The following is a 25,320-nucleotide window of genomic DNA, read 5'->3' on the forward strand; positions in this document are numbered from 1 at the left end:
GCGTCTGCATTTGCCTGATTCTTTTCCTTCCTTGCTGTCAATCACTCTGGAGCAGGAGGCAAATGAAAATCATGTGGGATTTTCCGTGTGCATTCTGGCTTGCTTCCCAGCAGCCTGTGCACTTGAGTGCGGTCATGTGACTGCGCACTGCAGCATGTCTCGTTTTCCCTCTACCGCCCTCCCCAGATGGTACTGATCGGAGGTCCTTTAAAGAAGGAGAATGAAGGCACATCTTCATTGTGTATTCTGATGGCACTTCTTTTGTCAACATCAAATTCACTGCTTTTTGATTGGTCATGTAACAATAACAACAACAATCATTATAATAATAATAGCATTATATATTCTCTGACAATACATATTTTAATATCTATGGGAGAATGGTGGATTTGTAGTCCTATCACAGCAGTTGTGTGACGTGTATGCGGTCTGGATAAGGCGCTGTTATCTGATCTTTGCAACATCCTGCACGTGGAAAGTTTCACATCATCCTGTCCCTTCACAAAGTTTAATAAAGCTGCTGCAACAAATGTAAAGACTGCAATTAGCATGTTGAATTATTCACCAGGTAAAAGCCTGTGACGGGGTCAAACGAAAGCCTAGTAGGCACCGCGGGCCCATTCCAGTGAGGCGCTGCGCCTCTCAGCAGGTTTGCGGGTGTAACTGCGCTCGTTGGCGCTGGGGGCGCTATCGAGAGCGCCATCCCTCTGCTCCATACACAGCGCTCCTGCTCGCCGCTGCATCTACCCCAAACCGAGGACAGGTTATTCAAGTTGTGTGTGTGTGTGTGTAGCGTCGATGTAAAGAAGAGCCCCAAACAAAGAGAGCTCTTAAAGCTCTTGTCCTGATTTCAGCACCTGATAATGTGTTCGTTTTTATAACATCCTCTTACGTGAGGCGTACAAGTTGATGGAAAGTTTCTAAAGTTTTCTAAAGTTTTCAGACTGCGTGTGGACCAGAGGAAGGCGATGATCGTACACAGAGACCAGCCTCAATGAAATCATGTAAGTAGCTCTGGGCTGTGGAAGCACTTTTAACATCCCGTTTCCGAATAGTTTTCTCCGTTCAGTTTGCAGCTAAAAAAAATTCGTTCTGTTATTGGAGCTGTTGGCGTGGACTGTCCGTCTTTTGCGCCGGTTTCCCCGAGACTGCAGGTCTTTTGCGCCGGTTTCGCGTTATGTTATGAAACTTGGTAGTTCAGTGAGTAAAGCTCTCGGGGATAACTCACTCTATGCTGTGAATGCAGTTCATTTATTAGGGAAAAGTTGATACCAAACGACCTTTCTAAATAAATAAATACATACATTCCTTAATTGCATCGGATATAAAGTAGATATAAAAAAATTACGTAGGAAGAAAGTTGAAGCAGTGTTTTACAGGCGTGTAGTAATAATAACGCTATTATGTAATGCTAAGAACACAGAATGATGTCCAAGGTGCTTTGCAGTATAAAGCTGTTTATTTAAGACGTGTGTGTGGTTGTTGTTGTTTTTTTGTTTTTTAAAGATCTTATGTTTGCCAGTATGAAAAAAGATAATTGCCATGTCTGAAATGTCTAATATGGCTGCGTGGTTCATTAAATCAGATTCCCGCAGGTTTTCATGGTAGAATTGAGTTGTTTAAGCAGGAGGGGCTGAGGACAAACATCAGCACCTTCTGTTTTCTAAACAAGACTTACAGGTAATAAGACTTTCTTCTTTGTGTGTATGTTTGGAAGTTTCGTACTGAGCCCTGTTGTGGACGTTGCAGAATGTGTGAATGTCAGGACTCAGGGTTTCCAAGTCACTCTTATGGCTGATGAATCAAGGTCTTTATACAGTTCGCCCGGAGCACTGAAGTCTCACCCCATTCATACAGATCTGCATATTCCAAGGGGAACTTTCTGAACAATGTTCATGTTTTTGTGTTTTGTATAATGTCACACATCGCATGAATCTTTAAAAAGCAGCAGATAAATGTCTGCATTCTGCTGCTTGTTTGAAGACCCTCAACTGCTTTTGTAATTTTTCCTGCTTTTGCTTGATTTATCTTGAATCAGTTTTGTTCCATTTTGTTGTCATTCTTCCATTTTGTGGATAAAGGCCTTTGATGCCCTCTGTGAGGAGCCCAGTGGCGGCCTCTTCTCCCGTCTTTATGCTAACCTGCTCCGTGCTGCTGCTGTCCTGCACACTGAGGGCGCTGAGGTCAGACTGCTCTTCTCTTACCTGCCTGGTGCTCACACACGCCCCACTGAAGCAGGAGTCAGACTTAATGTGGTCTTAAGATTTCTCACACTCTTTCAGTGTTGTTACATTAAACACAACATTTTTATTACGCTGGGGCCCTGATGGAAGGAATATTTCCATTCGTTCCTAATTAGGATGTTGCTGAGCCACAGTGATGTGTGGAGTGGAAGACTTTTAGGCTTCCCCCAGCGGAGGTTTATTATTCTGTGAATTTTACATGTAGGGCCTCACCTTCCTGGAAGGTGGTTGTGTTGGCTGACACGTGAGGCCTGCTGTAGTCATCCTGCCCAACCACGTCTGTAGTCCCCTAAAGATACATTGTTGCGCTGCAACATTTGAGATGTTTTGATTAAATTGATTAAAGTATAACTTAACCTATCAATTTATATTCAATCAGTTAAAGTTTTTTTTTCTAAGAAATTGTGCCAGTTTATTTTCAACATAGTTTATCAACTTGTAAAAAGCTCTTTTTTAGAAAACATGGTTGTTTAAGGTATAAAGCACATGTACTGAAATATAGAACTTGGTTGGCCACTGTAATTGGGTGGGGCTTTCAGACTTACTCAGGGCTTATCTGTAAAACGTGTGAGGGGTTGGACCTCGTCCTCTGCAGCGAGACAACACAAACCAGCAGAACACATACAGAGTCACACACCAGCATGAGTTACCACTGAGAACACATGTAATGTTACCTTCAGAAAACATATTTCTGCTAAAGCTGTAAGCTTGCAAATGGAGTCGTTTTGAATGGGTTTGAATGGACATTTCTGAAGCTAACAGCACAGATGACATCATACTCTTCATAGGTGACATCATACCCTTTGTTGAGCTGTTTGCATTCACTGTAAGTGGTCACACTGCAGCCCTCCTGTGCCACTAAATGTTCATCTTATGAACATTTTTATCCCATATGATATAAAGTTCCAGTGTTTTAGAAGACTTGTCATTCCAACATTTGCCCTCTCTGTGAAGTGACATTTCTGACAAAGAAATGTGTTGCTAATTGTGATCAGTGTTATTGATGTTATCAGTACTTGCAGACTACATTGATCTCCCTGCTGTGATCTGCTCTACAGATCAACAGCTAACACACATTGGCACACAATAACCAAAAACGTTCTAAGTAAAGCTAACGTAGCTAACAAGGTCACCGTAGAACAGAGAACTTCCTTTAAGAATAAGGGAGGACAGAGACCGTTGACTGATGCTCATCAAAACCTGTTATACGGCAGGTCAGATGCACCACCGAACACCTCACTAACGGCAAAGGCATTTGGTGAAAGGACTGTGTGTTCATTGTCCTTAAAAACATATGGTTTGGAAAAGAGACTTAGAATATAAGGGTAACAGTTTTCTCCATTTACAGGAAACCAAAGGTTTGCACCATTTACTGTGTGTGAATGGAAATACACGTGTTTGCAACATGGGAAACATTTTACCACATTTCGCTTCTGCAGTTTTAAATGTGAGCATGTGAGTGCTGAATGTGAGTTATAGAGGCACAGCAGTTAAATATGTTTAGGTTTTCTGTCCGAGGAGCGGTGTGTCTGAGGCTCGGTATGGAACATTTCCTGGAAAGTGTCCATGTTTTTAATGTGCCGTACTTTGACTCCACAGTTGTGCTGATACTTGATCTGCCTGATGCTCTCGTAAACGTACACTACGGGTGAAGATTTAGGATACAACGCTAAGTTTGCAAAATGATTTTTTTTCAAGACAGTAAATTGATTTTTTTCAAGAATAAGACATTTAATGGAAGTGTTTCAAATAACTGACTCTTAATTAGTTTTTTGCTTAAATTCTGCATTCATCAAAGTATCCTGCTGAATATAGCAACAGCCTGACGTTCAGAATCAGAGACAGAGACAGAGATAGATACATTGTTAGAGACAGAGACAGAAACAGATACCTAGTCAGACTCAGAGACAGTCAGAGTCAAATCCTTCCTTGTATGAAGTCTATTACTGGTGACTATTACTATAGACACTCCAAGTCTATAACTCCTTCACAAGTGTTTTTGTATAAGATGTGCCAGGTTCATTCTGTCAAAGCTCAGCTGGTGAGAGTCAGTGACTCTGGTACCAGAGCATTTTCAGTACATCCTACAGGTAAAGAGTTAAAGCATTTAGCCTGAACAATAAGTGTTGCTTCTGTACTTGGCCTATACAAATATACATACCACATGGATTTAGAGTATGGGTGTATATAAATTAATAATAAGTAAATCAAATAAGATATGTTTATGCAAACTAGTGTAAAATTCTTTTATTGTGCAAACAGAAAATGCATTTGTTAAAGTCGTGTGTTGTGGGAATTCTGACAACGAGGAGTGGGTCTGATGATCTGTTATGTGATGAGGCTGCTCTCCCAGTATTCTGTTGAGTGGGAGAAAGAAAAAACTTATTTCCATGCCAGTAATACATAATGCAAACCTTCAAATCGCTCACTCCCAAATTGTAGACACAAGTGTGAATGAAAATATTGTACTCTCTCTCTCTCTCTCTCTCCCTCTCTCTCTCTCTCTCTCTCTCTCTCTCTCTCTCTCTCTCTCTCTCTCTCTCTCTCTCTCTCTCTCATATATTCTCTGTCACTTTCAGTTGGCTAGTTTCTCACTAGTCATAACTGGTTTTAATCAGTATTCTGCTGTATGCCACAGCTGAGGAAGGTAAAGGAACTTCTTTCTGTACTGGGAGGTCTGAATGGCTCTTGAGTGATTTGTTTAAATCCAGTGAGGTGATTTTTTTAGTTTCAATTTATTTTGCTCCCAACCATAAGAGTACTGGAGCTGTGGATTGTTGTGAAGGTAGCTGCTATGTTCTGCTTTCAGTCATCTTAAAATGGGAACAAAACCGCTCCCTCACTAGGCTTGTGTTCATTTATTTCCTTTTTTTTGTCATATTTGTGACAGGGTTTCCTACATCAGCGGCAGGTGGTGGAGATGGAAGTTCCGTAATGTTCTCGCAGTCGTTCTGCTGCTGATATGTGTTGGAAAATCAGGTAAAAAACAAACAAACAAACAAAACCAAATTGTTATCTATGCAACCATTGGTGTTATTAAGATGGAGTGGGATGTGCAGTTTTGATGTAAAACACATTCTGGTTCTTTTGTTTATTGTCATTTCAAGCTTCCAGTTCCTTTCTCATGCCTCATTTTTCCATGGCCTTTGTGCTAACACTCTTGTTCATGAGTATGCATGTATGTGTTTGGTCTTTATCTTTTTGTTGGGTGGTATTAACTTGCTGTTTTGTTTTGTCTTAGCAAGTTATAACTTATCTTTTTTCTGCATTTCTGCTAGCATGATCTGGAGTTGCAGTTCTTCCCTAGAACCTGATATCCATGTTGATCCAAACCTGATATCCATGTTGATCCAAACCTGATATCCATGGTGATCCAAACCTGATATCCATGTTGATCTGTTATATGGTGTTGAAGGGTGCATCATAGATAAATCTTTACATATCGCTCACAAGACATTACTGTAATTCCCTCAGAATTCCACGGCTTCCCTGACCCATGACCTGGAAGGAGAAAAGTACAGTCCCTCTCTGGCACTGGTCCCTTTGCGGTTGTTTTGCGCAGACAGACGTTTAGACACAGACAAACAATGAAAATGTAAATAAATAAACATTTGAAACTGAAAGGAAACATTGTGAAACATTCCTTAGGGGTCACCTCTGACCTTTGACCTGGTCTGTCCATCATCCTAAATGGTTCACTTTGATGAAGGTTGTTGGCATGAGGAGGTGCTGTGGTCTGAGAAACAGCCTAACCCTAACCCTAACCCTAACCCTAACCCTAACCTTAATCCTAATCCTAACCTTATGGGTCGGATAATGTGTTAGAATGATTAAGGTTGTTATAATACTCTTGGGTCTGATAATGTGTTAGACTGGTTAAATCCACTGTGTCTTTGCTCCAAACATGCACTGGCGCTCGATCGATCAGATGTTCCAGAAGATTCATAAAATCAGTTTGTTCAGGTGTTTGTTTGCTTTGGCAGGCAAAGCAGAAACCACGGCAGCTTCAACGTATGGATGGGTGACATGTTAAAGACCAGCTAAAGGCTGGATAAACAGAGCAAAGAGACTTCTCACATTCTTTAATGAATTCCAGTGAACACTAGTCCTGTTGAAAATATCAGTCATCTTTTGTTTGAAGAAACAAATTCATATATTTGTTCGTTGCACATAGTCCTTGTTAAAGTTGAAGTCTATATTACTCAAGCATGAAATCTGGCATAATTATTTGTTAGTAAATCTAATTATTCCCATTGTGTACAGGGTGTTGGGGGGAATCCCACACGGTGTTGCACAGAGGTCTGTTATTGAAAACAGATGTGATAACAGCACTCCAATGGCACTGAGCCTCCTGCACACTCTCTGCTGTCTCCTAACACTTATGGGTGTGTTTCTGGAGCTCAGCCCCAAGTTTGGCATTATTCCAAAGCAATGACGAGAACACAGTATATGGAGGGTGGCGGAGGGCTGCTGTCAGTAGTTTATCACAGCTGAGTGTGTGTGAGGTACACACACACTCAAGTCAAACAGCCCGGTGCCACCCAAACACTCTCACAAGACTCAAAGACTCGAAGACAGCTGAAATGAAGCAGTAGAGTGAACCATGAAAGATATATGAGACCCTGTGGAGAGAAGGTGAGGTGCAGGAATGCCAGGTGGAGCTGGAAGGAGGGAGAGAGAGGGGGAGGGGGAGAGAGAGAAAAACACCACTGACGTGATATCTTATCTCTGTCCCAAGAGCGTTAGGTCTCATTATCCGCACTACATATCTGGATTTCCATTCTTTAGCTACATTCCACTGCTGCCTGTGAAAAGGCTCTGATCAACTGCCCACAGTAATCAGACATTCTCCCACAAGCTTCATTGCTCCACCCTCACCCCAATCCTCCTCCCTGCCTTATGGTTCCTCACCGTCTCCATGCACACGTCATAGTAGCAGCACTGAAACAAACTTCAAAACACAAGCTGCTGTTGTTCTGCCAGTCCAGTGTTGACAGTGTCCACTGGGCCAAGCAAGTAGCTGGTAATGAGATTGTCACCTCTGTTCACAAACAAGTAATGAATGGGGAGGTGGAGAGTGTTTCTGGGGACCAGGCCCAGGGATGTGTGCCGGAATGCCAGAATACAGGACATGTCCCTCCTGCTTCGCGAGAGGATGGGTTTGGTGGTGGGTGAGGGCAGCTTGTTTTTGCCGGCTTGAGGCCGTGTGCACGTCTGTATATCAGAAGGGGTGTTCCAGTGAGCTCACCCACTCTCAGAGGAGCTGTCTCAACCATGGGTCTGATTGAAGGTCTGAAGAACCCCGTATATACAGGAGGGTGAGGTTACGCATATGGGGGAATGTAGGATTTCTGTTTAATTTCTTGTTTGTTGTTTATACAAAATTAGGTCATTGAGCTGAGGAGAGACACACAGCTAACAGCTGTCTCATAATGTGGCTGTTATATGTTCGTTTTGGCAGTATGTGCTTGGTGGCTGTCCAGGTAACTAATAGCAGGATCTAAATGCAGTTTCTTTCTTCCAGTCCTTCTCAGGTCTTTAGAGAGTACTGGCGTGCAGGCACACGGGGGCAAACATTTTTACCGCCATCTTCACTGGGCCCTTAGTTCACACAGCTGATCATCTTGAATTCAGATGTTTAAATCCTATATAATCCTTCAGCATTAATCTATTAATTTATTAGATGCAGCTAACTGAAAATCACAGTGTCCAGGATTAGTGGTTCTATCATTAACGATTAGTGGAACGTAACGGGGCTTACCTGGAGATGCACTGCCAGATGTGAATCATATTCTCTGTCTCTGTGTGGTCTCTGCGCGGTCTCTGTGTCTCTGCGTGGTCTCTGTTTGATTTTCATTGCATGATCTCTGTGTGGTATCTGTTTGATATCTACGTGACCTCTGCATGGTCTTCACGTGATCTCAGCATGATCTCTGTGTGGTATCTGTGTGGTATCTTTGTGGTTTCTGTGGTCTCTGCACGGTCTCTGTTTGATTTCCACGTGGTCTCTGCATGATATCTACTTGATCTCTGTGGTCTCTGCATGTGACCTCTGAATGGTATTGGTGTAGTCTCTGCATGGTCTATGTGTGATATCTGAGTGATTTCTGCATTGTCTCTGCATGGTCTCTGTGAGGTCTTAGTGTGATATCTTTGTGATCTCAGCATTGCCTTGTGTACTCTCTGCATTGTCTCTGCATGGTCTCTGCATTATCTCTGTATGTTTTCAGTGTTATATCTGTGTGATCTCTGTGTGATTTATCACAAACCTCTGTTTGCTCAGCATTATGCCTCAGAGTGCTGAACACTGTGCATCTCTGTGTAATTGATCACAGAACACTGCATCTCTGTGATTTATGATAGTACACTGCATCTCTGTGATTTGTCACAGAACACTGTGCATCTCTGCATAATCAATCACAGAACACTGCATCTCTGCATAATCAATCACAGAACACTGCATCTCTGCATAATCAATCACAGAACACGGTGCATCTCTGCATAATCAATCACAGAACACGGTGCATCTCTGCATAATCGATCACAGAACACTGTGCATCTCTGCATAACCGATCACAGAACACTCTGCATCTCTGCATAATCAATCACAGAACACTGCATCTCTGTGTAATCGATCACAGAACACTGTACATCTCCGTGTAATTGATCACAGAACACTGTGTTCTGTTTATTTTTATCTAGTTTTTTTTCTTTTAGCTCTGGTTTCAGGGCCTCCTACACTTCACTTTTAGTCCTGGACAGAGAAGCAAGATTCAGATTCACTTTTCACATTTTTTCTCCTGTTTGAGTGTTTGTACATTCTGAGCCCCAGTCTAAAGCACAGTTCAAAGTCCAAATCCACTCTGAGCTTCATCTGTTGTTGGAGACGAGAACCAGGTGTCTAAGGAGTGTGGTGTGTGAGGTGAGGCCATAAGTCAGAGACTTAGTTAATGACACTACCGATCAGCACTGGGAGCTCTTAACGTGGAATCAAATCCCAAATGTCCTGTTCATCCTCCACGTAGTTTATCAGGTTAGACTGCACACAGTGAACTCCTGACGTCTGTCAGTGGACTGTTAAAGCCCTGGTGAATTGTGTGTCTAACTACTTTTGTTGTTTTGTCCAAGGTAACATTACATTTGCATAAATCTCTGCCCCTGTATTCATATGAGACACAAATCCTCTGCAGTGGAAATATTGGTTAAAATATCAGCCATTAAAGAAGATCTTTAATAACTGAAATAACCATGAAATAGTTTGCAGAGATGCCTAAAAACAACACACATTCCTTATTTGTCTCATTTATGTTCACATGTCATTAGTTGATGTAGATAATTTTGTTGATGACTGAGATAAGTGGTATGAAGTCTAATAGCAGGTATGAAGTCTAATAGCAGGTATGAAGTCTAATAGCAGGTATGAAGTCTAATAGCAGGTATGAAGTCTAATAGCAGGTATGAAGTCTAATAGCAGGTATGAAGTCTAATAGCAGGTATGAAGTCTAATAGCAGGTATGAAGTCTAATAGAGTGGTGCTGGGTTGTGGCTCTGACACTGCTTGCCTTTGCCAGGGTTTGTATGGTTTTGGGCTCTGCATTTTTTCTTTTTGCCAAGCAATGTGGGCTTTTGCTCATAATACGAGTCCTGTAAGGCACTGAGAGTGATGTCTAAGTGTTATAAAGGAGAGTTGGACCTGTGCATTTCCCACTGAGCTGACTGTGTCTAGCAGATATAACTCAGTTACAATTCAGCCATGTGTTGAATTGACACTCTGTTCCTTAACTCCTTGTCCTAAACAAACTGGCCCGTCAGTCCTCCTACCTGGTTCTGTCCGTACTCGCGCGCCGCGTCTGTCCTCTGCACGGCTGTCCTTTTTTCCCTTTGTCTCCTTCTGTCGTCCCCTATTGTCCATCGTCTCTCAGTGACATGCCCCCTGTTTTGGTCCAGCAGTGCTGAGCGCAGTGCTGAGCTGTCACAGGTCCTGCCATGAGGTGCTCACCACCTCTGAGGGTATCTTTACATCCCCCTGCTACCCATCTGACTACCTGCCCAGCCAGTCCTGCTCCTGGACTCTGCAGGCTCCCACTGGATTCATCGTGCAGATCACATTCCTGGACTTTGAACTGGAGGAAGCGCAGGGCTGCATCTACGACCGCGTCGTCGTCAACACCGGCCAGGGCAGCGGTGTTCCGTTTTGTGGCCTGACGGCCAACGGACTCTCACTGAACTCCAGTGGAAACGTGATGGTGGTGTCCTTTATTTCAGATTTTAGTGTCCAGAAGAAAGGCTTCAGTATCAATTACAGGCAAGGTATGTCCAAAGGCTCAGCGTTTCCCCCCTTCAAGCTTAAACATCTATTATGATGTTTGTTTCTGTTTTGATATGATCTTACAGTTCTTTGCCAGACATGCTGTGAAAACACAGGTGTGTCCTCCACTGTTCTACAGCGGTCTCAGCAGTTAGGCGCTTTGTTTTGATGCGCATCATTTGGTGGATATGGTGGGTGATACCTGGCATAACTCCACTGCTGTATGTCATCGTTTCTGCCAGGGCATCACCTAGCAACAAGAATCACAATTTAATATATGTCTGCTTAATCATGCATTATATCAGAGTGGTCTTTTCATGTTATACTCTGAATTTTCTTTTATATTCTTAATGAAAGGCATTATACTTTATACTATATATATTATCTATTATACTATAAAGGTTTTATACACTGTTGCCTCGTTGACAAGCAGATGGAATCATAAATTGAGTTTGTACAGGTCTGAAGATAAAGGTTTGTTACATACTGAGATTTGTGACTGAGGTATCAGTGATACCTGCTTTTCACTTGCATCATCTCAGGTGCATTTTTTTTTACATGGGGGGAAACTGCTAAAATTGAATGGCCATGTGTAAAAACACCATTCCAAAACCATTCCAGTACAATTCCAGCACAATTCCAACACCATTGCAGCATCATTCCAGTACCATTCCAAAAACCATTCCAAAACCATTCTTTCCAGTTATGATCTTACTCTGGTATCACCATCCAAACTCTGTACGTAGCCAGGCCCAGTCCGGACTGGTAGGGGCACAGTAGGTCTTTTTCCGTCTATTCCAGATGGGCTCTGCCACTGGTAATGTAAAGACACAGCCAACAGAAACAAGCACTGAAACAAAATGTCACATGTTAGATTAAAGACAGGAGCTTTGAGCTTGAACATGGAATATCGCCATCGTCCTCTGGAAAATCTACCAACATCAGTAAATCTACTGACAGTTTTGTCTTGGTAGGATTGTTTTACAGTATATTTTAATCACACTTGTCATTGGGTATTTTAAGGTGTTAATTCTGAGCCAAAAAATTGTGGAAATGTTTATTCAAACCTCTGTTTATTTTAAGCAGAGGTCATAGTTAAAACATTAAAGAATTCAAATGGCTGAAAGGGCCATTTTTCTTTATTAAAATGCCAAAGTTGAACAGTTTGGAATAATCCTGTGTTGCTGTTTAACTTCTCTAGTTGCTGTGGCTCTGAGGAACCAGAAGGTCACAGTGCCCCAGAACTCTAAAGACGTTGTGAAGGTTTCTAGTTCTGTGCCCATCCCAATCCTGAGCGAGTTCACCATGTGTTTCGAGATCTCCCGTTTGACCCTGAAAGGCACAGAGGTCATCTTCTCCTACACAGAAACTGGAAAAGGCCCCACGCTGAGCTTGGGGAGCACCGGGAACACCATGGAACTGACCGTAGGCGGGAGCACATGTCCTGTCAGTGAGCTGCTTGCTCCTGTGGACATCACCTCCCAGTTGCAGCTCCTCTGTCTCACCTGGTCCACAGTCAGTGGCCGTGTGGCTGTGAACTTCAGAGGGAACTACCGAGCCAAGGTCTGCCTGGCCCTCCTCAACGTTACCGTGGCCAGTGGAGGCTCGCTCATGTTGGGTGCGGCGGGAGGAACAGGCAGGAACTTCGATGGCATCATCTACAACTTCCGTCTGTGGGCTGTGGCCATGTCGTTCTCTAACCTGTCGGCACTCACCTGCGACGCCGTGGGGAACGTCGTGGACTGGGATAATGGCTTCTGGGACATCCCCAGCTCCTCAGCACAGACAGACACCAGCCTCAGCTGCAGTGAGTCACATGGGCTGCACCGAGTTAAGGCCACATCACTCAGTTCCACACAGCACAATTGTTGCTTGTCATCATGCTGCTCTGATTTTAAGGTTTTTGTTTTTTTTATCTAACTTTGTGAATGTTGCATGTACATTTAGCTCTTCAAGCTGAAAACACTATATTCTAAACCCCTTCATATCCAATGGTGATAAGACCACTGAACGAGATGATGACAGCGAAAGTACTGCACACTTCTGAGCTCATGATTTGTAGTCATCTTTAAAGTTTACATAATCATGACTCATTCACTTAACCTTTTAAACTCTCACAATTCAGTAATTGATGGAATTACTTCAGGTTTCCAAACATGTGGGTAGGCGTAAGGATCGTGATAAGTATTGAACTATGTGGAGAGGTCACGGTAGGGAGGAACAACCTACTTCCACATGATGCGAGAACTTCCTGAAACACTAATCATTGGTTAGACTACTGATTCTTTAGTGTCTAGTGTTCAGTAATCTGACAATATTTTCCTTATTTGGATGACATAATTAATCACACAATATGTATGGTTTTGTACAGGTGTTAATTCATTTGTACTAAAAAAAAAAAAAGGAATAGAAAATGTGGAAAATTTCATAAATGTGAAAGGTTATATAGGAATTTCTGCCCAAAGTGTTCTTACCTTTTATGAATAAGGCCCATTGTTACCAACTTACCTCAACAACTTGGCTTCTGTCAACAGCACAACTAGAACTAAATATAACAGGCTTTAGCCTGTGAAGTACCAAAGACTTGCCACAGATACCTCACTGGATGCTTAGGATGAAGTGATCTGCATCCAAGACACATTTTTAATATGTTTCCTTTATTATTTGCCATTAATATGTTTGTTTTGGACTTGAAATGACTCGGATAATGATTATTTCCAGATGAGAGTTGTGAGAAATGGCAGGAGTCATCACTTTAGGATTACTATGTTATATTTCCAAATCCTTGAAATGATTATTCAAACCATCTTTTCAGAGCTCCATAGAGCACCAAAGTTTTAACATAACACATTCATTCACTATTCAGAGTTTAACATATCATTGACTATACAGAGTTTAACATAACATAGTCACTACCCATAGCATCCAGAGTGCACTTTGAACACTTGAGCAGTGTCTGAAATCACGTGCTATGTGTAATGTGCAGTTTAAGAGCAACACTAGTGTGTGGTTAATCTCCATAATATTTTTACAGTATTGTAGTTATGAGGTGTGTGTGTGTGTGTGTGTATATACACACACACACCTCATAACTACTATATATATATATATATATAGAGAGAGAGAGAGAGAGAGAGAGAGAGAGAGAGAGAGAGAGAGAGAGAGAGAGAGAATAATAGTATAGTAAAATATTGTAGTATAGAGGTATATATAGTATAATAGTTCAAAGTTCAAAGAGGTTTTTATTGTCATTTCAGCTATATACAAGTACACAACAAAAAACGAGACAATGTTCCTCCAGGACCATGGTGCAACACAAAACAACAGTGCAACAGACAACATGCTACACAAGTGCAAACAGTCCAATATAGTGCAAAAATGTCATTAAATAAACATTAAATAAACAATAATAAATACAGAACAGGACAAATACAAAGTATAGTATAGCATGGTGGTACGTGATTTCAGATGTGCTCTAGCTCAGCATTTCAAAATGTGGTTATGGTTCATTTTTGAGTAAACCCACTAAACCCAACAAACCCACCTGCTACATTTACATTTACAGCATTTTGCAGACGCTCTTATCCAGAGCGGCTTACAAAAGTGCCTTGTCATTTACTCCTAGAATATATCCTAGTATAGTATAGCAGACCACACCACACCCACCACAGCACACGACACACACACCACACCCACCACAGCACACGACACACACACCACACCCACCACAGCACACCACACACACACCACACCCACCACAGCACACCACACACACACCACACCCACCACACCCATCGACCATGAGGAATTAAACTGATCCTCATTTTGTTTGAAATGGCAGTACATGCTAATCATTAGAAATAATCTTGATGCCTTACATCAGTATTTAAATGTTTGAATGCCTTGATGCTCTGAAGGTTGATGCTATTTACTTTACTTGCCTATCGTGAGGAGAACCGTCATCACTGGGTCTACCCATGTCCCTGCTGTTCTGTTCCTGTGCAGTTGCATTTGTTTGTTTGTTTGCTGTGAATTACACTACTAATATCTTGTCTTCTTTTCACAGTCTGTTACCCACATTGCATACATTTAACAACAGCTGCTTCCTCTAGTGGTGAGTGTGATGCTAACATGCTAAATGGCTAGTCAGGCTGCAAATGTGTGCATGTGTTTATCACCAATGTAACGTGCTCCTCAGAACGAACTACCTTGTGTGTGAAACGTACTAAACGTCTGACGTAGATATGGAATGATGCATGTGACGAGGACCTTGTGAACAGTCAAGGACAATTCCCTCAAAATGGATGAGGAAGAGGACTCTACTATGAGATTGCATCATGGGAGATAAAGTCCCATGTTGCTTTTAAAATTTTATATCAAGCTATGTCCTTTCACGCTCCTTAAATGGTCGATGTTTATTCCTTCTCCATACCATCCCAAGACCCTAATTTTTTAAAATCAAAATATAGAAAAGAGGATCCCCTGGGGAGGTGCTGAGCACTGAGACACTGTTGTTTTAGTTCCAGTGTGTCACTGAGGCTCTAACCATCTCAGATCAGTGGAGATAAACCAGGTGGGGCCTTCACATAATATCAGACCTTCGTCCAAGTCATTGGGGCTTTTAAGAACACAATGTGGGGCAGGCAGGTAGAGGCTGGAGTTGCAGCCAGACTGCCCCAGAACCCACCTATAATCCCCCAAGAAACCACTCAGAACCTCCCCTGCTTGGTTGTGGGCTGCCTTCAAGAGGCTTGTGAACAGCACACAAATAAAACAGCCCAGTAATAATGATACTAGTACATGCTTTCCCATCCCTCCTCTCTGATTGGAGAGCCTCGTCAGTCCTCTCCCTGTTCTCAGAGGGCTGATGGGAATTGGAGCTCCCTGCACTTACCTGACATTTTCCATAGATTTGTTTGTTTTTTGATCCTAAACTCAACTAACCTCTCAAGACAGCATTTGTAAGAGTTCAGCGGAAGAATCTGTCTACACTGCTCATGTCCCCAAGATATTTTATTCCTGTTGCCAGAGGCTGAAAGAACCACCTCCTCACCTCCACCTATACTATTCTCACTGTGATATAGTAACATTAGTGTTTTCAGGTTCCTAGTTCTTTAAGGTGGGGTAAGAAGTATTCCTTTAAGACAGGGCTTTGAAGACGGCAGTAGACAGCTGCTCTGCAGTTCCTCTCCACTCGTCCTTCTAGAGACTCGTAAAAAGCGCACACTACTACTTCACTTTTACGGCATTATGCAAAGTCCATTTTAAATCCGTTTTATACCAGACGCGGCAAGTAGCAAGCAGCCTGCCTGCCTGTTAATCACCACAGCGTAATGTTCACAGTACATTATACTAGAAATAGATTTTGGATTTATTTTTTTTTTTTTAACCACTTGCCAAGTGCAGAAAACCAGCAGTTTCTATCCAGAAACCATACAAAAAATTCTTCCTAAATCATGCAATCTGGGCCAATAATCAAAACACAAGGTAACCTAGACCACATTTGTACTTAACAGGATTAATAAAAACCTCAACTAAGATCTAATCTTTTATTATTCCTCAGTGTTTGAATGTTTCAAAGGAAAACCACCACATGATGGTTATCGCCCAAGTGCTCCAGGGCAAGGACAAGGATGCACAGATGTCTCGACGATGACAGACATTTATTAAACACGAGACACAAACGAGAAACAACGGCACTCACACGTAACAAAGTGGTGAACAACGTGATACATACGCAGTACAGAAGTGTGACCATGAACAGCAACAACGACCGACTACGCACTCCCTAACACTGGAGTTTAAATACATACATAAACGATTACAAGGGGCAGGTGTGCTGGATTGCAGTGCCAACATGGGGGCATTCACAGCGAAAACTGTCAACAATGGCTCTGCGAGCACGTGGCGAGCCGTACCACGTGAGATGTAGGAGAGGGCGTGCACCGTTACAATAACTCTAAAGAACAAAATCTGTTTTAGCTTAAACCATTCAGGGAAAAAAACACAGAGACCCCATTACTGAGCTGTTAACAGATATTTTATTATCATTCACAAGAGTGGACACCAACACAATGTGTCACGTCCAGTATGAAATCGTAAGACTCCCGGAGTAGCTGCGACTTTTCACGCTTGCCACACTGTCTCTGGCGTGAAATAGCCTTTTTCCTCTGGGTATTTTCAAGTCCAATGATGGCCTCAGTCGTTTCCAGTGGCTTTCTCAGTGGGCTGACCTCTGACCCCCCTGCTTTTCATAGCATTTTATGAATTATGCATTAGGAGAGCATTAGGCATTATCTGTAGTCATAAAATATTTGTCACCAATTGTGGTTGATTCAAATCCCCACCAACATACCACCTCCACCTAACTGCCCCCACCTCCACCTTCTCACCTTCACCCCACTTCCAGCTAAGAAACCACCTGGAAAATGTAACTAGTACACATGCTGCCTGTTGAAAGCCTTGTTGTTGAAATGGTGAGGAAGGAAACAGCTTAATCTTGGCATTAGTCCGTATGTGTGGTATCGTTCCTGGGCATGACTTCAAAGCAACAGGCCTGTGAGAGAGTGTGAGCAGTGTGCGATCAAACCTCTCCACATCGGAGGCGCTGACAGCTTCAGTACCAACATGCTCCATGTTCAAAACCCAGAGGAGGGCAGATAAACATCAGACCTATTACCCCACTCTTCCTGTGTGTGTGTGTGTGTGTGTGTGTGTGTGTGTGTGTGTGTGTGTGTGTGTGTGTGTGTGTGTGTGTGTGTGTGTGTGTGTGTGTGTGTGTGTGTGTGTGTGTGTGTGTGTGTAAGATGCTAAGTGTTTAGCCATTTTACTAATTGCATTACCTGTGGTGTTCAATCTGTTCAAAGGTACTTCTACACCAGCTACCACCTCCCAGAGCACCCGTTGTCCTCCTGGCCTTGGCTGCACAGGTACTGACCGCTGCTCTCCTCTAACCCTCCAGATTAACCAGCATGTGTCTGGGACCAGTAGAAAAGAGATTTTAGCCTGGGGAAAGAATTTCACCCGCCCACAGGTCAGGATTCTCAGCATGTCTACTGTAGCAGATGTGTTGACAACCAGTTATTATTTCCCCAGAGTCTTTGGTTGGGTTTTTCTGGATGATGTCTTTCTCCACGTTCCTCATCCTCATTTGCTGTTTTGGGAAAGTAAATCTTAACCATGTAGTTGAATTCTTATGGAAACATGCTAGCTTTGTCCTGCAGAGTCCCAAGTGTGCTATTTTCTCACATTAATTAAGCCTCTTAACTGTGTCTGTAACGCTTCTCTACAAATTGGGAGAGGTCCTATTTGTTATTAGTAGAGGTCAAAGGTTACTCTCCAGTTTTTAAAATGTCTCCGTTCCTTGGCTGAAGTGTGCTGTTTTAGATCAGGATTGTTTTCCCTCTGTTGCTTCTGGACCTTTGTGTTTTTCAGTGTTTTACTGCTCTGAACACTCCTCACTTAAACCGCCAGCTAATTAATACACAGAAAGTGGGTGTGTGCCTCATTTACTGTTAGTAGCACTGTGGCATCAAATGCCTCGTGTGTAAACGGTTTATTTACAAGGACCCTGTTTCCCACAAACATGGTGGTGTTAAGATCATCATAACAGAGTATTCCATGTGTCTAAGGTAACACGTGTCCTCCTCCTGCTCTGAACAGCACACTTTAGAGTTATTTGTTTAAAAGCAGCTTATTGCATTTAAACCATGACTAAGGCCCTGAATGCTGTTCTGGAACAGTGGTGCATGCTTTGTCAGTTCAGAATTACACAGAGAGAAGAACTGAAGAAGAAAACAAAACAACAACATTGATCTACTCTTTTAATAGGCAATCGGTTGTTTTGGGAAACCACAAAATTATTGTTTAATGACTGCTGCACATATTCTCCTTCCTTGTTATTGATGTCGCCCCTTTGCAATGTTACTGACGCGCCAGACGTGTTAGTCCAGATGGTTCTTGCATTTTGGGCGGCACGCTAACCTCTGTTTAATGCCCGTGTAACTCTCTCTCCTCCCTACCACCAGCAGCATTAACCACTCTCACCTCATCCACCGCCACCACTAACATCCCTCCTACTAATGCAACCACCAACGGTAAGAATTCATCTCAGCTTCCTTTTCTTGTCTCTCTGTTAACCTTTCAGCTGGACAAAACTAAAGCAGTTTGCATAACTCACAGTAGGTGGCAGTCAGTTCAGTAAATGCTAATGTAATGAAGGACAACAGATGGTTGTGTTTTAATAGAATTGCCTCAACAAATGGGATCACACTCAAAATTAAGGTTTTATTTTTTTTAAAATTCTGTTTAAATATCGGATGAATTTAGCACCGATGGCTGAAGTCCAAAATAGCAGGCAATTTTGGTTCCCTCTTCATTTCTTAACCAAACATTTTCAGAAATAGATTACATTTTGTTACAAGAGAAGAGCTGGATTAAGTATATTGGTGAACTTCAGAATCTGATGATCATATGGGATCTAAAGCTGTGTTTCTTCTCTAAGATCTTGTCTTTTCCATTTGCATAAAGCATATCAAACCTTATAGGAACAACAAACGCCACATACAATAGTCAAAGACATATGATAGTCAAACATACAATAGTCAAAACTACTACTATTGCATGCTTAGAAAATTCATGTTAAAGTTATTTTTCAAGGCTGATTCATTCTTGTAATAATTTGTGGTTTTTATAAAAATTGGAATATTGGAAGGATTGTACACAAAATGTTAAAAAAATTTTATCACTACAAAATGGTTTACAATTAGTACTACAAAAAGTGCAGAAATATTTTAGATGCTCTATATGAAAAGCCTTTCAGATTCAATTTCAGTTCAGCAATCATTATATTACCTTTAGATTTTTTGCACGAAGATATAGTTTCTCACTAATGTGTTAATGTTGAGTATCTTTAATACTCCATATAATTGTTTTGTGTATTAAAGATACTCTTCCTGCATATGACAGAATATCCTATATGGTCCTTATTAAAGATATTATATGGAATATTAAATATACTGTGCAAATGTCACAAGTTCTAATGTGAATCTTTTGAAAGCTATGTTATGGATTATTAAAGATACTCTAAGTGCAAATGTCACAGGGTCTGATGTGGATGCATGTGCATAGCATTCATTCATTTTCTATTCTCTTCCTCAGCTCTTTCTACTACCATTTCATACACAACCACTCCTAGTGTTTCTTTAATCACAACCTCTGGTAAGAGAAATGTTTAGAATTTCCACTGCCCTATACTTTTTCTACTGAGATGTAGTGATTAACTAATGTGCACTTTAACCATTTAAGCGCATTGCTGCAGTGCAGTCACTGGTTCAAATATCATCGTCCTCCATAACTAACACAGCATAATCACAGCTACTGGTAAAGTTTCACTCCAACAGGGTAAATTATCACATATGATCTGGTCCAGTCCCCTGCTGGAGTGTTTCATTAGAACTTTGAGATTGTCTCAATAATCAGACATATTTAACAGATGTTTATGAGGTTTGAGCCCGACTCAAACTGATTTAGTAAAGTCCTCAGCCTGGTTAGTAACACATTACTGTGGGTCTAGTCCTCATGTCTGCATTGTCAGCCCACAGCATGGATGTTTCTGGTTCAGGATAACGTGGCTGGATAATGTGATATTTTTCTTGTGGTTCCTGTATAACCAGAACTACCAGGTTGCTTAACTACTTAACTCAAGTGTGCTTTAACCACTCTTTAAAACTCTTTGATTTTATGATATCACTAGTTCAAACTACACCATCTACTACTACAAGTAACACACCAGCCTACAACCTTGTGCGTGTTGGTAAGCATACACTTCAGACAGTCCGTATCTTAAAAGCAACTGAAGTGTTTCATCACAGTTTTACCATCTTCTCTTTATTAAGACATAATCAGCTTTTTACTGGTCAAACTGTTGAACCCATTTGAAACAGATTTAGGAAAACCTTCAGCATGTGTAAGTTTCAGCTCAAACTTTGCTTCTTTTGCTTAGTCTACCAGTTGTGACTGTCCTCACACTTTGCAATACAACAAAAATGTTTTATGTACTGCCTGTTTGCCTGGCATTGTGTAACTTTACCCTTGTGCTGTATTTATAACCAGAAGGTCTGACTACCACAACCCTTGCGGGTAGCACTCTCCCTGTTGGTGAGCAGCTGTGATAAACCACACTCACCAGTTCAGTCACACTGCTTCTGGCTTTACAAGACTCAAACACTAACATGTTTGTGCTCACACACAAGCCCTGTCACGTTTAACACACCTGTGGCTTCTAATGCGCCATGTAGCAGCGCTGCTGGTAAGAAACTTTCTTGCTTGCTCGAGGCAGTTGCTTGAAGTAGACCCAGGAACTTACCTGTAGTGTGAGTCCACATCTCACATCACATGGCACACCTGTGTCTCATATCTCACATCACACGTCTCACCTGTGTTTCATATCTCACATCACATGTCTCACCTGTGTCTCATATCTCACATCACATGTCTCACCTGTGTGGCTGTGGGTCAGTTATCCACCTCAAATCCTTTTAGTTAACATTTATGTCATTGTCTCAGTTACTCAGACCAGGAGAGGCCATGCTGAACTGAGCTAACTGCTAATCTGGGCTGAACCGAAGCGTTTCAACTGAAGAACACAAAAAACAAAAGATGTTCTTTTTTTTTTCTTTCCTTCCAGCTGTTGTTTCTTCTGTATAACATTATCTTAAGTATAAATAGTTGAATTTACAAAATCTATAAAAACTATGAACTATAGTTTTTGATATTAAAAACCCACCCACTATCAAATACAACTCCACAGAATATAAATTTCTTTTCCAGCCATACCCACCAGTACAGACACAGTGTAGCGAGGCTCTAAATAATGGATAGCCACACAGTTTTTTGTGTTTTGATTCTGTAAGTCTGCACTGGATTTCAAATGAAACCATACAAGTCTGTTTTATTTCAGTGATAGTTAAAGATGGTTACATTTACATTTACGGCATTTAACAGACACTCTTATCCAGATAGACTTACAAAAGTGCTTTGTCATTTCCTCATAGATGCATCCTAGTACAGTACAGCAGGTCAGAGTCCAAGATACCAATGAACTAGAATACTGTAGAATACAGGGATGACTGCTGATGCCTAGGAGTGCAAAATACATATAAACTCTATAACAGACAACAATCAGTGCAATAAACAATAAGTAAAAGAATGAGTTTGTTAGTCAACATCAGTGTAATAAACAATACCCTACAATAAGTACATAATAAGTATTAGTTTCAGTTAGTCAACATAGGAACAGTGTCAGTGGTCAATATTCCATAAATAGATGGGTCTTCTGTCTGTGTTTGAAGACTGCAAGGGACTCTGCTGTCCAGACAGCAAGCGGATGTTTGCTCCACCATCTTGGAGCCAGGACAGAGAATAGTCTCGATGCTTATCTTCCATGAGACTTGAACCGTGGTATTTCAAGCCGAGCCGTACTTGAGGTTCGAAGTACTTGAGGTATGGATCGGGTTTTGACCATTGACCTCAAGTATGAAGGGGCAGGTCCATTTTTGGCTTTGCTGTCAAGCATCAAGGTTTTAAATCTGATGCTTGCAGCTACTGGAAGCCAATAAAGTGCAGCAGTGGAGTGATGTCTGTGAACTTCAGAAGATTGAAGACCAGTCGTGCTGCTGCCATTTTGAGATTATAAGAGATTGTACAAGTACCCGGGCAGCATCCTGTGAGAGAAAGGGCTGAATCCTTCATATGTTACAAAGGAGAAATCTGCAAGACTGGGTTAGATTTGAAACATGAGTTGAGAACGACAACTGGTTGTACAAAGTTCTGCCCAGACTACAGGCAGCTTCAGATGGTGATATCAGGGAGTTCTCGAAGGAAACTGTGATGCCATGGTAAGGGCTGGGAATACCTGGGATGTACAGAAGCTCTGTTTTACTGGGTTTTAATGGTGGGCTGTCATCCATGACGCAATGTCTGTCAAACATGCTGAGATACGTCTGGAGACCTGCATGTCGGAGGGTGGGAAAGAAAGAAATAATTGGGTGTCATCAGCATAGCAATGTTAGGAGAAGCCATGAGAAGATATTACATCACCAAGAGAATGCGTGTACAAAGATAAGAGAAGGGGGCCTAATACTGAGCCCTCTGGAACACCACTGGAGAGTCTACATGGATTGGATGTGGATCCTGTCCATGTCACCTGATAGGACTGTCCCTCCAGATAGGACTGGAACCATTTCCATGCAAAGCCAGTCACACCAAAAGGTCCAGAAGAATAAAGACAGATGACTTGCAGCTTTGGCAGCATGAAGTTTCTCCGTCACTGCTATAAGGGCTGTTTCTGTTGAATGTGCTGGTTTGTAGCCAGATTGATTGGGATCAAGGAGCTGGTTCTGTGTGAGGAAGAGAGATAATTGACTGTAAACTGCTTGTTCAAGAAACAAGAGAAGTGATACTGGTCTGTAATTAGTAACGTTTGAGTGTGGCCTTCTTGAGGATTGGTACCACCCTGATGATTTTGAATGTAGTATGGATGAGGTGTTGATGATGAAAGAAAGCAGATCTCTTGAGATCGTCTGGAACAGAGTGGAAGGAATGGGATCCAGCGGACATGTAGTCATATTGCTGGAATTCAGGAGTTGAAGAATTTCATCTGAGGAGAGAGAAGAAAAAGAATCCAGAGAGTTGGATGTAGGGGAATGAACACTGGGAAGAGTGGGAGCAGAGGAAAAGGCCTGGCGGATTGCTTGTTAGTTTCAGCTCCGTGTTGCTGAGAAGAGGAGGTAAGCTTTAGTTTGTTAGGTGTATGTTAGATTCATTTTTAGGTGTTTGTTAGGTGTGTTTGTGTGTTTTTAGGTGTATTTTTACACCACATTTTCTTCTCTCCAGCTGCTGGTATGCTGGCCCAGACTGGCCTGTCTGTTAGACCACTATTATCCAGTTCAATAGTTGAAAGGTTTTTTCATGGTTGAAAGTCTTTTTGTCATCCACTACTGTAGTTTTCCAAGTCATTTACTATTTCTAAGATCATGAATTCCTCCTTCTCATCAATGTACCAAACTGTTTGTTTTGTTTGTTTTGGTTTTTTTTGACACACATAAGGTTTTGGCTATGTGGCTGATTGATTCAGTTTTTTCTGACATAACTTTGACACCCCAGTTGTTCTGACACACACACCAGATATACTGACACAAACACCAGATGCTTTGTCACAAACACCAGATCAAAATCAGTCAAACAAAAATGTATTTATATAGTGCTTTTTACAACAGCAGCTTTACAAATGTCTAAATCCAAGCCCCCAGTGAACAAGTCAACAGTGGTAAAGAAAAACTCCCTAGAGCATGAGGAAGAAACCTTGAGAGGAACCAGGACTCAAAGGGGGGCCATCCTATTTATTTTTAAGAGAAAAATAAATAAATAAATAATCAAATGAAAAAATAAGCAATTGTTGTGTAGTCAGGTTTTCTAGAAGTCCTAGTCTTGTACCAATGGTGTGCACGTGTCTGAAACCCATCCCACAAAAGAACATTCATAAAGGCCAACGGAGAAGTAGTTGGTTGGGTGGAGGTGTGGTGACCTACAGCAGGGGACATCAGGGGTCTGTAGCAGTAGCCATGGCAGCTGAGATGGGTTGAGGCTCAGTAACATCATGACATCAGAGGCAGGTGTACCTCAGCAGAAAGGGAGAATAGATTATTAGGCATGTCCAAGTACGAGGGTCTGTAAATTATGGAACTATAATGTGCAGTGATGGACTCTAGATATGGTAGCACAGCTAAAAGGAAAGAGCCAGAAGGAACCACAGGCATGAGGGCACCCTGGAACATCAGCACTCCACCGCTCTCAGTCAACAAACTTGAGTGACAAAAGAGAGGTGAAGTGACAGCATCATAACATCCCAGTTTACCATAACTCTCAATGCCCATGGACCCCCAGATCTACACTTTTACCTAAGATGGGAAGTAGTTAATAAATTCCCAGACTGTGTGATGCTTTAAGTTCCCCAAGGACATCTGTTTTAGTTTATACCTAAAATGTCCATGAATCATTAAAAAAGACAAAACATAAAATGTAACCGTGTATATTATGACATATACTCTACACCCAGTACACTTTAGCTTTGTAGTACAGAGCCAAAATAGGAAAATATGTCTTACTGCCCAAATACCTTCAGACTGTTTTTTTTATTGATTAATGTTGATTGATTGATTATACTGGCAGAGAGGGAATGGTAACTATGTTTATATTCCATCGCCAGCTGGTTATTATAAACACGTATATTGCTGCTATCTTGCTTCTATACTCACTGGCTATATTTTTAGGTGCACTCATTTTAAAGGTGTTTTTAATAATTGTATAAACACAGGCTGTTCTAGGCAGTAGCCATGAACAATGCTGAGTGACTGGTTTCTTGTCTCTCTCTGACCAAGGCTGTCCTGACATTATTCCTCAGCCCAGCAGAGCCACAGCTAGAGCTGCAGCACTGTGTGTGGGTAGGCAGGCACGACGGGTTTGTACAGGGATCAATCACACTGCTAGGTGGCAAAGGGTTAGCTGATTTGCAGAAAACAGTTTACACACATTGTGTACTGCCACAGATGACCTGTCTGGACCTGCAAGGTGTTTATAATAAACTGGTGTTTACTAATAAAGTGACTGGTGAGTGTATACAAGTATATGACATTTCATCAGCTATAACTGCTCTACATTATGAGTGCCTTTTAGTTCCTAATACTGCAGTCCATGGTTTTTTTAGACCAG

General features: G+C 41.7%; 1 protein-coding gene across 7 annotated transcripts in view; it reads left to right on the forward strand.

Annotated features, from left to right (window-relative positions):
• Positions 1 to 1,018: 1,018 nt before the first annotated feature.
• The window catches only part of adgrg6 (adhesion G protein-coupled receptor G6), a 44,310-nt gene continuing 20,008 nt past the window's right edge, over positions 1,019 to 25,320 (forward strand). Inside the window, exons 1-9 of one of the 7 annotated variants that reach the window (XM_035524771.1) lie at positions 1,024 to 2,183; positions 5,134 to 5,222; positions 10,191 to 10,553; positions 11,753 to 12,358; positions 14,618 to 14,665; positions 17,418 to 17,480; positions 19,711 to 19,770; positions 20,306 to 20,365; positions 20,665 to 20,709. In XM_035524771.1, coding sequence (XP_035380664.1) covers positions 2,089 to 2,183; positions 5,134 to 5,222; positions 10,191 to 10,553; positions 11,753 to 12,358; positions 14,618 to 14,665; positions 17,418 to 17,480; positions 19,711 to 19,770; positions 20,306 to 20,365; positions 20,665 to 20,709 — 1,429 coding nt within the window. In that variant the 5' untranslated portion in view covers positions 1,024 to 2,088. Of the gene's footprint in view, positions 2,184 to 5,133; positions 5,223 to 10,190; positions 10,554 to 11,752; positions 12,359 to 14,617; positions 14,666 to 17,417; positions 17,481 to 18,578; positions 18,648 to 19,710; positions 19,771 to 20,305; positions 20,366 to 20,664; positions 20,710 to 25,320 lie in introns of all 7 variants that reach the window. The other 6 variants (XM_035524773.1, XM_035524772.1, XM_035524770.1 and 3 more) reach the window with 6 other exon arrangements.

This window comes from Electrophorus electricus, chromosome 3 (genome assembly GCF_013358815.1).
Source record: "Electrophorus electricus isolate fEleEle1 chromosome 3, fEleEle1.pri, whole genome shotgun sequence".
NCBI lineage: Eukaryota > Metazoa > Chordata > Actinopteri > Gymnotiformes > Gymnotidae > Electrophorus > Electrophorus electricus.